This window comes from Fundulus heteroclitus, chromosome 12 (genome assembly GCF_011125445.2).
Source record: "Fundulus heteroclitus isolate FHET01 chromosome 12, MU-UCD_Fhet_4.1, whole genome shotgun sequence".
Lineage (NCBI taxonomy): Eukaryota > Metazoa > Chordata > Actinopteri > Cyprinodontiformes > Fundulidae > Fundulus > Fundulus heteroclitus.
The window spans coordinates 950,410-966,374 of record NC_046372.1 but is presented as its reverse complement, the minus strand read 5'-3'; the positions used below and the strand labels follow the sequence as shown (position 1 = coordinate 966,374).

Below are 15,965 nucleotides of genomic sequence, written 5' to 3'. Positions count from 1 at the left end.
ATGACAGAAAACTAACAATAAATAAAGTCAAACCTAACCCAAAAGAGATGAAAAAATGAAAATAACAGAAAAACAAAGCCAAAGCAAAACTCAATCATGACAGTTATGATAAAAACATCATATTATGAGAATTAAGGGGGAACATTTCCAGAATAATCACAGTTTGCAGAATTGTTTCACTCCTGGAGTAATAGGGCCAGGTTAGATTATTTTAAATATTTTTATTCTTTAGGAGAATTCATTCAGGAGAATGAAGCTAAAGGGATACGAAAATAAACTTGTAATATTACAAAAAAAAAAAATACTACGAATACAAAGTATATTCAGAGATTAAAGTCCCTCTGATACTGTTTAAGTGACTGAGTAACTTCAGATTTGCCACATTTAAGATGGCGGATGCTCTGACGTATCGCAGCATAGGCAGAACCTGCCCAATGACGCGTCTACTCTTATATTATGTCTATGACTACAGCACTTAAGGAGCAGAAGAATCTGAACAAAGCAGTGTTCCCTTCTGCCTGCAATAAATCCAAGTCTGCTCCTGGTCCTCCCTAGCTGCCGGAGCTAATCTTCCCAGCATGGATGTTTACTCCAGCGTTGACTTCAATGCGGATGTTTCCAACAGAAATGAATTAGAGGTGTCCCGATACCAGTTTTTCCCAACGGAGTACAACTACGATTACTTCGGTTTAGGTACTTGACGATTTCAAGTACAGATACTCAGCACTTATGTATTGAGACTTAAAGATCACACATAACGTACCGTATTTTTCAGACCATAAGGCGCACCGGATTATAAGGCTCACTAAATATTCTTCCCAAGTGTGTAATATCACTCCGCCCCTTCACGTACACAGCTCTCTCCTGAGATAGCGAGAGAGCTAGCCGTCTGTCGGGAGGACAGAGTAGTTGGACTACACTGTCCCGTTTCTAACATAAGGCCAAAATAAATGTAACTTTTATATTGAATTAACTTACTAGGTTTATTGTCGCTAGTGTGTACTCCATGCGCAGGGCTGCCTAAAGGCTCTCACATAGTTGCGCATACTCTGCGCATACTGTGAGCTTGATGGACTCTACGCTGACTCCCTGGACGTTTTACCCTTCATTGTCGAGCGTACTGTTGTCTACATTTCTTGTGGCAAATTCCTACAATTCCCACACTTTCTGCCAGTGGGACGAAGCAGCAGAACGGATCGTAAATGTGTGATTAGCTAGCTGAGGACCTAGAGCCATTTCTTTTCCAGCAGGCTCCCACCTGTCAGTGAGAGCAGAGAGGGACTGTGATGCCACGTGTCCTTGCGACTGCCTGCTTGGAGCAGCTCAGTGTATCAAGCTCAGTGTCACATATAAAACAGTTTGACGTGAAGACTTCTTGCTGCCGAGAAGTTTATAGTGTGAAACCACATACAAAAAATTAAGCTCTGCACGTAGTACCTGTATGCCAGCCTTTACAGTCAGGCAGTCTTGTAGACAGCTCAGGGGTTCAATCAGGTAGTGACACAATGTGCTTTAATGCTCTGAATATCCATTGAGAGGATCAGCTTTGTTGCTAACCAAAGTCATACTTACACAGTTTAACAGTTTTTTGAGCAAACTGTTCCACATAAAATTGGTCAGTAAGCACAACGGTAATCATATGTAAGATGCACCGGATCATAAGGCGCACCAGCAATTCTTGAGAAAATTTAAGGATTTTAAATGAGTTTTGTAGTCCGAAAAATACGGTAACAATATAATTTACCAATTTACCCCCTCACCTTTGTGATTAAGAGGCTGGCACCATGCTACACTGTACCGTACAAAACAACTCCGTACCGTCTACCACCACAAGTAAACCCTCAACCTATGGGAAACACGGTGAATTCTTACCAAACAGATGCAATAGCAGCATCTACGTGTGGGTCCTCCTGCACTGCCATGGTTATGTTGGTTTAGCTGTGGACTCGGCAGCTCTTGCTTTGGTCACAGCTGGTATGTCCCGCCTTAAACCGTGATGCTGCAACGTGATTGGCCCGAACCGTTTTTGGTTCGGACACAAGTGGTTGAAGCAGGAGCAGTAAAAGATAGATTCTTGTGTGTTTGTGAGCTCACAAATGCCACAAGAATTAATCTTGCAGGCAATGTTAGCTCTCCTAAGCTCTGCTCTCTACAACATTACTCTGATGACTCGGTACTCTCCTTATGTGTTCTCTCATATTCTGTTTGGCTGATTTTCTTTTTCGTGGAGGATGATTTTCAGCATTAAAACTTTGTCTGGTCAGATCATTGATCACAAGGGTCAACCTTTTTCTCAAAATATTGCTTATTGGTTGTTGGCCTGTCTTCATATTGACTTTACCAGGTCTATCCAAAGCATAGCATCCTACAGTTCTTCCATTATAAGACTTCAGTAACTATGAGAAATGTTTAAACCTGTCTTGGTAGCTGAGGTCAAGTTCATCCTATTGACACCTATAAGAGGTGTTCCTTTTAAACACCAGCTGCTAAAAGTAACCCTTCCTGTAAAATAAAAACTTGTACTTAATTTATTCCTCTAAACATGAACATATGTGTGGTTACTTAGACATTGTATAATTAGTTAAAATAGAAAACATGAATTATTATTGTTTTATGCTCATGTAAATCAATATGATTTGTGTTTTTCTTCTCTCTGTTCAGTTCTCCCACAGCATTATGTTTGGAAAGAGGAAGAAGTTCCCACTGACCATCACTTCAGCAACCTAGAGAGTAACTCCAGTTTGGACCAAGAGGAGTCACATCCTTTTTGCACAAAGGAGGAACTGGGGAAACCTGAACCTCAACAGAAGAAAGAAAGCCGGGCCAAACTTGAAACACCACAAATAATGGAGGACCAGGTAGACCCAGAACATCCAGCAATTAAGACCGAGCAGGAGGAACTCTATATTAGTCTGGAGAAAGAGCAGGTTGAACAACAGCAGTCAATTGATTCCTTTACACTAGTCACTGTTTGTGAGGAAACGGACCACAGGGAACTAGAATCATACAAGGACCAACTCATCGCTCAGATTTCCAAAATGTCTGAGAAACAAAATCAAGAAAGGAGCGACCTTGAAGATTCAGGATCAAGTAGCAATGAAGAAAATAAGAGTTTTCAGCAAATCCAAGGTGATGTTGAGGATGTAGACAATACAGAAGTGGAAAGACAGAAGACAGTGCTCATAAATGACAGCATTTCAGCTTGTAAAATTTGTGGTAAAAGTTTTTCTAAGAGGTATTTGACTGAACACATGAGAATTCACAGAGGCGATAAACCTTTCTCATGTGTGACTTGTGGAAAAAAATTCAGCTATAAAGCAGGTTTATGCCAACACACAAGAACTCATACAGGTGAGAAGCCTTTTTGCTGTGCGACTTGTGGATCACGTTTTTATCGCAGGAGTAGTTTCGCTGATCACAAGAAAACTCACTCAGGTGAGAAACCTTTCTCATGTTTGACCTGTGGAAAAACTTTCAGCCTGAAAAGAAATTTATCTCGGCACATAAGAACTCATACAGGTGAGAAGCCTTTCTCATGTTTAACTTGTGGAAAAAGATTCAGCGATAGACCAAGTTTATCTCAGCACATAAAGATTCATACGGGTGAGAAGCCTTTTTCCTGTTTGACTTGTGGAAAACGTTTTAATCGCAAAAGTCATTTGACTAATCATATGAAAACATACAGATGTAAGCAAGTGAAATCTGATACTCTCAAGTGTGGGGGTATTTCAATAATGCCAGGTGGAAAGTTGAGCATCGTAGGTAATCATTAAATAGGTTTTGATATGACATGTGCATGAGCTCGTAATACATTTAGTGCAGTTTTCTTATTTAACCTGGTAAGCCAGACTGATGATGTGGAGCACTCTATGTTCTTCACATTATCACTCTGGGACTGCTTCTATCGGATCTGTTTGGGTAAAGGAGGGACATTGGTTGGTTTTAGCCAATCACGGTAAAATGAAAATGTTAGCAGCTGGTGGCATGAGAAACCACAACAAGGTAAGCTAGTGAAGGAAGGGTTAGGGTTACTTCATGCTATTCTCCTTCAAAGAAGAAGTCGTGGATTCTTACAAACCAGATGTGATAGCAGCAGCTACGTGTTTGCCTTCCTGTGCTGCCATGTTCATGTTGGTTCAGCTGTGGGCTCGGCAGCTCTCATTGTCACAGCTGAAATGTCCCGCCTTAAACCATAATGCTACAACTGACTTTGGTTCTGTCACAAACGGTTGAAGCTGGAGCGGTATAAGATGAATTCTTGTGTGTTTATGAATGCACAAATACCGTGAGGATTCATCTTGCAGGCAAGGTTAATGTTTTGGTCCATGCTCCTCCATAAGCAGCCCTGTTTGAAGATCAGAAAGGTTACCTCTTATTAGTTTGCTGCTAGAACTTTAAGACAATGTTGTCCTCCGGCTACAGGAACATAATTGTTTCTTTTGAACATTTTAAAATAATTTTATTGGTCTGTGTTTTATCTCCTCTCTGCCCAGCTCTCTCTCTTCAAGGACACCAATCTTGTTTTTTCTGTTCTAGTAGATTTAAAAAGAAATCTTCCGATCATTTGATTAAAGCCATTGATCACAGAGATTAAAAAGTAGGCAAACAGTTTGATTGTACAAAGGTCTTAAGAAAAGAGAACATAAAAACCAAAGCATTATGAGCAGTACAAACTGTTTCTTTACATACTGTATATGATATAAATAGACAGTTATAGTTTGCTGTTTATTAAGTGAACTTGATTATGATGGAAGCATTGGGAATTAATTTAAGATCCCTTGTTTGTACCCACAAACAAGGAATAAGTAATCACAGTAAAAGTGATCAAAATGAGACAGTTTTTATTTGAAGTAGATTTTTTCTTTTTCTTTTGGATCATGTTGATAAAGTAATAGATTAGAAAGAAGTGAAACAGTTCCATTGTAAAAAGTTATTAGTCAGGAAAAGCGAAACATAAAAACAAATAATGTCTTTCCATACTGTATATGATGTGAAATGACGTTATATATTGTAGTTTGCTGTTACCTAAGCTTGATTATGATATGAACATTGGAAACCAAATTCAAATTCCTTGTCTGTTCCCACAAACTTCGCTAATAAACTTGACTCTGATTATCACAAAATCTTTATCTTTCCTCACTTTAACATTTCTTCACAATAAATGTTTCCTCTAGGTCAACGAGAATTAGTATTTTTTCTCTATTTGTTAGATGTTTGGACACTCAATGAAATCTTGAAGTTCTCATACATTTTTGTGATATTGCTTTAACTTTTAAACTGTATTACTTAAAACATTTTGGGTGTCAATGTAATTTTTATTTAATTTTGACTCATTTTTCCTGGTGTAACTGAGTCAGGTTTGTAGGCCACCCTGCTTGCACACAACTTTGTAGCACTGCCCACAGAAATTCTATTGACCTGAGACCAGGGCTTTGTAATAGACAAAAAATGACTTTGTTGTCTTTAAGCTAGTTTGCCCAAGCATTAATTTCCCTCATGATGTCTTGAGATGTTGCCACAGTATGTCCACAACATTTTAATTTCCTAATGAAGCCATGTGTGAAGTGCACCAATCCTTCCTGCAGTGAAACATCAGCCCAACATATTTTACCCCTTCTCCCATTTTCCGCTAAATGTAACAATGCTTAGTATGGTCTAAAACTTTAATTTTGGCATATTAACATATTGTTTATATATTTATGCCTGATGTTTGTATTCTTTGAGCCCTCTAACCAAAGTCAAATTCCTTAATTTTGCATACCGTCATTACCAAATAATGCCTGTATGCACAACTGATTGTAAAAGATTGTAACTGTTTTCATTCAGTTACAATCCTTTATAGAAAATAACATTTTTTTAAAAAAACAGTCTTACTTCAGCACTACTCAAGTCCAGAGCTAACAAAGGCATGGGTGACTTTCCCCAGATCGCTGCGGCCGAGGAATGACTTTATTTTGGACAACAGTTGTTTTTGCTTCAAAATCAACCTGTTTGTTAAGTTTTTAGCAGCAATCAGATTTCAGTTTGAGGTCATGACGGTTATGGGGGGGAGAGCAAGATTGGGTATAATCCACATGGCTTGCCGGAGGCATCACACTAAATCCATAGTTTTGTCATTATTTAGGGGGAGAAAGTATTGAGTGACCCATTGTTTAATGTCCTTTACACAGCAAATAGATTAGCAAGTTATTCACACACAGATAAAACGACTATTCCGGGCAATAATTGGACCTAAAATCAGTATTTGTTATTTCCATTGTGCAGTGTGTAAAGCCGGTAAAATCAGCTTACAAAATGTGCTCCTCTTCTAGAAATGAATTGGGAGAAACTCTGCTTGATTTGTTAGGAAATGAGCAGCGCTTGTGCTTATTGTGACATAATAATTGGGAGGTTTTTGAAACGGCTCATTTCCAGATACCAGCAAAACATTTACTCATTGCCAAGAAATTGCTGAATGTTTTTTTTTTTTTTTTTTTTTTTAGTGCATGGACTTTTTCTAGAAGCAGTAAAGACACAAATGGAAGTACAAAATGTGAAAAGGCTCCTTTTTAAGTGCTTTACAAAATAAAACATAAAACCAGAGACAGTATCAAGAAAAAGCTAGAAGTATAAACATTAAAAGACAGTATCAAAATACTGAAAGACAACCACATTCTTAAATAAAAAAGGCTTGTGTTTGGCTTTGAATAGGAGCCGGTCCGTCATTGAGCGTAACTCATAGGGAGGACTATTCCAGGAGGTTGAACCAGGAAGATGTTGATCAGCACGTTGTAAAGCTCTGCTGGGCTGGTGGGTTTTCAAAAGTTCACATAGATAAGGTGGGACAAGGCCAGTCAGTGCTTTAGGAACAAACAACAGCAGTTTAAATTGTAGTCTAAACTGAAGCAGTCGCCATTGCAGAGATGAAAGGACAGGAGTGATATGTTCATGTTTAACGTGTGTTGCTTAAGAGACGACAATTTTGAACAAGCTGTAAACGGGAGATGTCAGACCAATTGATACCGAGATATAATTAATTATAGTAATCAAAGTACAAAACAGTATCCTCTTGTCCTTCGATGCCAGAAAACTTGTTTTGTCAGCAGGTGGCGATAATGAGTCGAGACGTTTCTTTCTGGTCTCCATCAAACCCGGAAGCAGACTGTCTGGTTCTGTTAGCAGAGTTAGCTTTGTTGTGTCTTCTGAGCTGAGTTTTTGTGTCTCAGCAGCAACAATGTCTTCATCTCAGTCTCTGAGAGAGTTTATCAGGGAGCGACTGACCGCTGCTGCTGAAGAAATATTCACAGAGTTTGATAAAACCATCGTCCACTACGAGGAAGAGCTGGACCGTCAGCGCAGACTGCTGGAAATCTGCTGGAAACCCCAGATAAACCTGCAGAGAATAGGTATGAACCACCAGAGGTACTGATGTTGGTTTACTGATAACAGAGCTGCTGGAAAAGAAAAAATTAACTACGAGGTTTAATATAAATCTTTAATTAAATCAAGCAGCACATCATTTTCTGTATCATATTCTCTTTTTATTAAAACATATATGTGTGTGTGTGTGTGTGTGTGTTTGAGTTGGAAACGGTCTGATTTGACAACAGTGCAGTGCTGTGTCCATTCAATTACCTCAAAAGTTGAGCATAAGCATAAACAGACATTGATAAACATGAGCACTGATGTCAGGCTGAACACTGACTGAACTAAAAATTAATGCTACGAGACAGTGGCGGCTGGTGCTAAAAAAACTGAGGGGGGGGGGGGGGGGGGCGCACACAAACAAACAAATGAAAAACAAACAAAAAAAATCTTAAAAAATAGCACTATTTGAACATGAATTTTGCCCTCCTTTCCTTCTGCCCTGCAAATTTCTCAATTATATTCTTGTTAAAGTCAGTCATCTCTGTGACTAGTCTTTTCTCCATTGACAACATGGCCAATGCATTCAGCCTGTCCTGAGTCATTGAGTTTCTCAGAAAAGTCTTGATTCTTTTCAGAGTTGAAAAGCACCTTTCAGCTTCTGCTGTGGTCATGGGTGTGGTGATGAGGATCTTCAAGAGCGCGACAGTTTCTGAAAAGACTTCTTCTAGATTGTTTTCCTGATTTTAATAACATTTGCTGCAATTTTTTAAGGCTGTGTTATGAAATGTGTTACGGCATTTTTGTGGGACAAGATTATACAAAATTCAGTAAACAAATGTTTTATTCCCCATTACCCATAAATTCAGTACAACTTAAATAATAAAATATCTTGCTGACAAACATTATATCAACATACCTACACAGCATAGACACAACTAAAGGTATTTCTAACTACAAAGCACATCTTCCTGATATATTAAATAACATTACTATAAACCAGTGTAACAGTGATTTTCCACAACAACTCACCTCTGCAGCAATCCTTTCATGGTCTTCTACACTGAGGGTCCGACGCTTCTTCACTGGCTGACTACTACCTACACTGCTTTGTCCAACCATGGAGTGGAGAGATCACTTGCCTGCTGCTGAATCCGGTCCAAGCTCCTTTATCCGTTTTTTTCTTCTTCAAGTGAACGCTTTGTAAAAGCATTTTTTTGTAAAGACAAAACAGAATTTTCTCTCATTTTAAAACTAAACTACTCCACTTTGCAAACGTAAACGTGAATGAACCTAACGAACTGCAGCTGCGCTAATGAGTCGAATCAGGGATTGTCTTCTTCTTCTTCTTCTGATTTTTACTGGCGGGTGACATCTAACGTTAAGATGTATTATCGCCATCTACTATGCTGGAGTGTGGACCAGAGTGTCTCCCTTTAAATTCCTTACATACAACCCTGTTTCCTTTAAAAAAAAGTATAACTGCTTTATTTATTTTATGTTTAACTAATATTTTATTAAGATCTATTCTCCCTATATCATATTTCGTAATTTCTTGTTTTTCAGGGATTGTCCAATCACACAATGTTTTAAAAAAAATTAGCCAGTACTGACACTCTATCAGTAATGACACAACAGAATGGGTGTGTCCGGGACGCAGAGCGCTGCGCCGCGCCATGTGGAAAACCTTAAATAACCAATAGGGGGTTTTCAGCTGACGTCACGCTCACGTGACTACTCAGCGCGTCCGCCATATTGGGTGTCAGTCGTTTCGCACCGTTGACCCTGCATTGTATGACGCCTTAGGCAGTATTGGGAGTGAACAATGGGGAAAACGTGTTTAATGGTTGGTTGCACGGCCCGTGGAGGTGGAGATCAACGCTCTTTCTATCGCCTACCAGCCGTAATAGTGAATCAGTGTGAATAAACAAAACAGCTATCTGAACAACGCCGTCACCTATGGCTGACACGGATATCCAGGTCCGATTTGGACGGTGTTAAGATGGAATACGCCAGAGTCTGCGGCGCTCACTTTGTCACAGGTAATTAACTGTTAAGTATTTAAAACATGTAAGAATATATTAATAATAGGGCTTGGGCGTCATGTTGACTGCCTCCGCCGCCGCTACTCAGACTACTGCCTATGACTACCGCGTACTGTACTCCCTCTTAGCCGTGTTTTAATTTGATTAATTTCACCTTAACTTGATTTCAACCATGGTAAACCGTTGCTGTGTTGTGGGCTGTAACAGTGCAACACATGATCGCCGTGGGAAAAACATAGAAAATGGGTTAACTTTCCACCGCTTTCCTGCCTGGCGGCGCAACCACGGAGTCGTCGGCTCGCTTGGATTGCGGCTTTAAGACGACCGAACATAACTTTCCACAGTATCCCGATAGAGAGTGTGTTCTAAACCTTTGAAACACTTTGCAGCTAGTTAAAAGTAAATTACATGCGTGAGTGGTTGTTAGCACTGACGGTTAGCAGGTGCCAGAGCCGATACCAGTTTTTCCCAACCGAGTACAACTACGATTACTTCGGTTTAGATACTTGCCGATTTCAAGTACAGATACTCAGCACTTATGTATTGAGACTTAAAGATCACACATAACGTACCGTATTTTTCAGACCACAAGGCGCACAGTGAATTAACATGTTTTTGTGCGTCTTTGTCCACATATAAGGTGCACCGGATTATAAGGCTCACTAAATATTCTTCCCAAGTTTGTAATATCACTCCGCCCCTTCACGTACACAGCTCTCTCCTGAGATAGCGAGAGAGCTAGCCGTCTGTCGGGAGGACAGAGTAGTTGGACTACAATGTCCCGTTTCTAACATAAGGCCAAAATAAACATAACTTTTATATTTAATTAACTTACTAGGTTTATTGTCGCTAGTGTGTACTCCATGCGCAGGGCTGCCTAAAGGCTCCCACATAGTTGCGCATACTCTGCGCATACTGTGAGCTTGATGGACTCAATGCTGACTCCCTGGACGTTTTACCCTTCATTGTCGAGCGTACTGTTGTCTACATTTCTTGTGGCATATTCCTACAATTCACACACTTTCTTCCAGTGGGACGAAGCAGCGGAACAGATGGTAAAATGTGTGATTAGCTAGCTGAAGACCTAGAGCAGTTTCTTTTCCAGCAGGCTCCCACCTGTCAGTGAGAGCAGAGAGGGACTGTGATGCCACGTGTCCTTGCGACTGCCTGCTTGGAGCAGCTCAGTGTATCAAGCTCAGTGTCACATATAAAACAGTTTGACGTGAAGACTTCTTGCTGCCGAGAAGTTTATAGTGTGAAACCACATACAAAAAATTAAGCTCTGCACGTAGTACCTGTATGCCAGCCTTTACAGTCAGGCAGTCTTGTAGACAGCTTAGGGGTTCAATCAGGTAGTGACACAATGTACTTTAATGCTCTGAATATCCATTGAGAGGATCAGCTTTGTTGCTAACCAAAGTCATACTTACACAGTTTAACAGTTTTTTGAGCAAACTGTTCCACATAAAATTGGTCAGTAAGCACAACGGTAATCATATGTAAGATGCACCGGATCATAAGGCGCACCAGCAATTCTTGAGAAAATGTAAGGATTTTAAATGAGTTTTGTAGTCCGAAAAATACGGTAACAATATAATTTACCAATTTACCCCCTCACCTTTGTGATTAAGAGGCTGGCACCATGCTACACTGTACCGTACAAAACAACTCCGTACCGTCTACCACCACAAGTAAACCCTCAACCTATGGGAAACACGGTGAATTCTTACCAAACAGATGCGATAGCAGCATCTACGTGTGGGTCCTCCTGCACTGCCATGCTTATGTTGGTTTAGCTGTGGACTCGGCAGCTCTTGCTTTGGTCACAGCTGGTATGTCCCGCCTTAAACCGTGATGCTGCAACGTGATTGGCCCGAACCGTTTTTGGTTCGGACACAAGTGGTTGAAGCAGGAGCAGTAAAAGATAGATTCTCGTGTGTTTGTGAGATCACAAATGCCGCAAGCAATGTTAGCTCTCCTAAGCTCTGCTCTCTACAACATTACTCTGATGACTCGGTACTCTCCTTATGTGTTCTCTCATATTCTGTTTGGCTGATTTTCTTTTTCGTGGAGGATGATTTTCAGTATTAAAACTTTGTCTGGTCAGATCATTGATCACAAGAGTCAACCTTTTTCTCAAAATATTGCTTATTGGTTGTTGGCCTGTCTTCATATTGACTTTACCAGGTCTATCCACAGTATAGCATCCTACAGTTCTTCCATTATAAGACTTCAGTAACTATGAGAAATGTTTAAACATGTCTTGGTAGCTGAGGTCAAGTTCATCCTATTGACACCTATAAGAGGTGTTCCTTTTAAACATCAGCTGCTAAAAGTAACCCTTCTTGTAAAACAAAAACTTGTCCTTAATTTTATTCCTCTAAACATGAACATATGTGTGGTTACTTAGACATTGTATAATTAGTTAAAATAGAAAACATGAATTATTATTGTTTTATGCTCATGTAAATCAATATGATTTGTGTTTTTCTTCTCTCTGTTCAGTTCTCCCACAGCATTATGTTTGGAAAGAGGAAGAAGTTCCCACTGACCATCACTTCAGCAACCTAGAGAGTAACTCCAGTTTGGACCAAGAGGAGTCACATCCTTTTTGCACAAAGGAGGAACTGGGGAAACCTGAACCTCAACAGAAGAAAGAAAGCCGGGCCAAACTTGAAACACCACAAATAATGGAGGACCAGGTAGACCCAGAACATCCAGCAATTAAGACCGAGCAGGAGGAACTTTATATTAGTCTGGAGAAAGAGCAGGTTGAACAACAGCAGTCAATTGATTCCTTTACACTAGTGACTGTTTGTGAGGAAACGGACCACAGGGAACTAGAATCATACAAGGACCAACTCATCGCTCAGCTTTCCAATATGTCTGAGGAACAAAATCAACAAAGGAGCGACCTTGAAGATTCAGGATCAAGTAGCAATGAAGAAAATAAGAGTTTTCAGCAAATCCAAGGTGATGTTGAGGATGTAGACAATACAGAAGTGGAAAGACAGGAGACAGTGCTCACAAATGACAGCATTTCAGCTTGTAAAATTTGTGGTAAAAGTTTTTCTAAGAGGTATTTGACTGAACACATGAGAATTCACAGAGGCGATAAACCTTTCTCATGTGTGACTTGTGGAAAAAAATTCAGCTATAAAGCAGGTTTACGCCAACACACAAGAACTCATACAGGTGAGAAGCCTTTTTGCTGTGCGACTTGTGGAACATGTTTTTATCGCAGAAGTAGTTTGGCTGATCACAAGAAAACTCACTCAGGTGAGAAACCATTCTCATGTTTGACCTGTGGAAAAACTTTTAGCCTGAAAAGAAGTTTATCTCGGCACATAAGAAATCATACAGGTGAGAAGCCTTTCTCATGCTTAACTTGTGGAAGAAGATTCAGCGATAGACCAAGTTTATCTCGGCACATAAAGATTCATACGGGTGAGAAGCCTTTTTCCTGTTTGACTTGTGGAAAACGATTTAATCGCAAAAGTAATTTGACTAATCATATGAAAACATACAGATGTAAGCAAGTGAAATCTGATACTCTCAAGTGTGGGGGTATTTCAATAATGCCAGATGGAAAGTTGAGCATCGTAGATAATCATTAAATAGGTTTTGATATGACTTGTGCATGAGCTCGTAATACATTTAGTGCAGTTTTCTTATTTAACCTGGTAAGCCAGACTGATGATGTGGAGCACTCTATGTTCTTCACATTATCACTCTGGGACTGCTTCTATCGGATCTGTTTGGGTAAAGGAGGGACATTGGTTGGTTTTAGCCAATCACGGTAAAATGAAAATGTTAGCAGCTGGTGGCATGAGAAACCACAACAAGGTAAGCTAGTGAAGGAAGGGTTAGGGTTACTTCATGCTATTCTCCTTCAAAGAAGAAGTCGTGGATTCTTACAAACCAGATGTGATAGCATCAGCTACGTGTTTGCCTTCCTGTGCTGCCATGTTCATGTTGGTTCAGCTGTGGGCTCGGCAGCTCTCATTGTCACAGCTGGAATGTCCCGCCTTAAACAATAATGCTACAACTGACTTTGGTTCTGTCACAAACGGTTGAAGCTGGAGCGGTATAAGAGGAATTCTTGTGTGTTTATGAATGCACAAATACCGTGAGGATTCATCTTGCAGGCAAGATTAATGTTTTGGTCCATGCTCCTCCATGAGCAGCCCTGTTTGAAGATCAGTAAGGTTACCTCTTATTAGTTTGCTGCTAGAACTTTAAGACATTGTTGCCCTCTGGCTACAGGAACATAATTATTTCTTTTGAACATTTTAAAATAATTTTATTGGTCTGTGTTTTATCTGCTCTCTGCCCAGCTCTCTCTCTTCAAGGACACCAGTCTTGTTTTTTCTGTTCTAGTAGATTTAAAAAGAAATCTTCCGGTCATTTGATTAAAGCCATAGATCACAGAAATTAAAAAGTAGGCAAACAGTTTCATTGTACAAAGGTCTTAAGAAAAGAGAACATAAAAACCAAAGCATTATGAGCAGTACAAACCGTTTCTTTACATACTGTATATGATATAAAATGACAGTTATAGTTTGCTGTTTATTAACTCAACTTGATTATGATGGAAGCATTGGAAATTAATGTAAAATTCCTTGTTTGTACCCAGAAACGTGGCTAATAAAGTGGATTCTGAAATAAAAAAATTTTCCTCACTGTTTGATATTTATTCAGACTAAATGTTTCCTGTTTTTGGTCAGGGAGAATTAGTAAGTTTTTTGTTTCTATTTGCTAAATGTTTGAACAATGAATTATATAATTTCTTGTTTCAAATTAAGAGGTTCTCATAATTTTTTGTCATGTTGGGTAGAACTTCAAAATTATATTACTTGGATAAATCCTTTTGGGTGTTGATATAGTTTTTGTGTAATTTTACTTATTCCTCTTGGACCCTGTTTCACAAAGGAAGCTGTTACCCCTAATCAAATTATAACAACAAATTACTATGCGAGACAACCCTGCTCGCTAGCAGGGTTGTTTGGGCTAACTTTGGGTTTTTCCTATTTTTTTAGCTAAGATCTGAACAAGGAATCCAGGTGATGCTCTCAGTTCAGAACAAATTCTTTGTGCTGCACTTCATTTTTATGCCAACGGCAGCATTTTAGATAGCATAGGTGACAAAGAAAAATCTTTCGACGGTACGTGTTTGTTGCTCTGTCCAGAATGTTACTGTTGCATTCAGTTACCATAGCATGGTGTTCTATAATCAGACTCACAAGACTAATACAACTACACAGAATTGCAGATATAAGTGAAACCAATAATTTATTCGAATTTTGATGAAGCACTAATTTTCCATTGTTATATTTTAGGTTTCCCAGACATAATTAGGTGCATAGTGGCACACACATTCCTATCACTTTTCCTTCACTAAATAGAGGAATTTGTGAAAATGACAATATGATTTTAGACAAGCTTGGTGTAAATTGATCCCATGACCTGAAAGCTATTGAAGAAATATGGTGAATTCTGATAATAAAAAATTATAAAAAAAAAAAAAAATAGAAAAAGCTTTAAAATGGAATAAAAAGGAGTCTATCTCATCTGTCCTTTTTGAGGTGGGCAGATTCTGAGATCTGAGTGTCTGATAACAGCGGGATGATTGATTTTTAAGTCCATTTTCTGCAATTAGCTCTATAATAAATAGGCCTGTAATAATGCATTCATATTTTTTTTCTTAGTATTAACTAATTCGACACGGATTCGGCGGGTTTCTTCCTAGAGTTTGATCCGTTGTGAGAGGGGAGAGGACTAACCTGACTCTCGCCAGCTGTATGTTGCTCCGCCTAGCTTTACTCACATACACCTGGGACATCTCCCATAGAGAGTGATTTCTCCACCCAATTTTATTGTCTGGCCAATCAGGACGCAGGGGTGGAGTTTCATGGATGTGACGTAGTGGAGAAGCGACCGTGAGATTCCAACAACAATGGCGGCTCGCATCGAGGATGCAAGCGTTAACATTGATGCTGCTATTTCAATAAAGGCAATTCTTATGGAGATGTCCCAGATGTATGTGAGTGAAGCTAGGTGGAGCGACATACAGCTGGCGAGAGTCAGGTTAGGAGAGGACAGCCTCCCCTGCCTTTCTGCTAATACTATTTTCTTTCCGCTCATTTTGAGTCCTCAACATTTCAACCAACGTTTCAACTGTTTTACGCTGGGTTTCTCGATTGAAGCAGGATGAAATGAAGCTCATGGGACGTCGCGGTCTCCCAAAATGATTAGTATTGCAGACAGTTGTTGGCAATTTAAAGGCATACTATGCAACATTTTTCAGCTAATTAATGTGTTCCATACCGTTTTGGATGATTAAATGAGTAATTTCAGGTCGAACTAAGGTTTTCTCGGCCGCCCTGGTGGTCTGTGGGGGAGATACCGCACTTGCAATGGCGTACCGCGAGCGAGCTATTTTTAGAAACGTAACGTCACGATGACGTCACATCACGTGGTACGCAGTAGGACAAGCTTGCATAGTCCGGCGCTGTGTCGCTGTAAAAGAGACGTGCGTTACCCTTGGTTTTACTCGGTAAATGACTGCTTTTTCCA

At 39.7% G+C, this 15,965-nt stretch overlaps 2 protein-coding genes across 2 annotated transcripts in view; both read left to right on the top strand.

The window, feature by feature from the left end:
* The window catches only part of LOC118556154 (zinc finger protein 69 homolog), a 40,271-nt gene extending 35,023 nt beyond the window's left edge, over positions 1–5,248 (top strand). The window contains exon 2 of the mRNA XM_036143624.1: positions 2,662–5,248. Within this exon, the coding sequence (XP_035999517.1) occupies positions 2,662–3,773 (1,112 nt within the window). The 3' untranslated portion in view covers positions 3,774–5,248. The remainder of the gene's footprint in view (positions 1–2,661) is intronic.
* A 1,864-nt stretch (positions 5,249–7,112) lies between these two features.
* On the top strand, positions 7,113–14,077 carry LOC118564743 (zinc finger protein OZF-like). Its single transcript, XM_036143623.1, has 2 exons — positions 7,113–7,385; positions 11,895–14,077. The coding sequence occupies exons 1-2, from the start codon at positions 7,214–7,216 to the stop codon at positions 13,004–13,006; spliced, it is 1,284 nt and encodes a 427-aa protein (XP_035999516.1). The 5' UTR covers positions 7,113–7,213; the 3' UTR covers positions 13,007–14,077.
* The last annotated feature ends 1,888 nt before the right edge of the window (positions 14,078–15,965 follow it).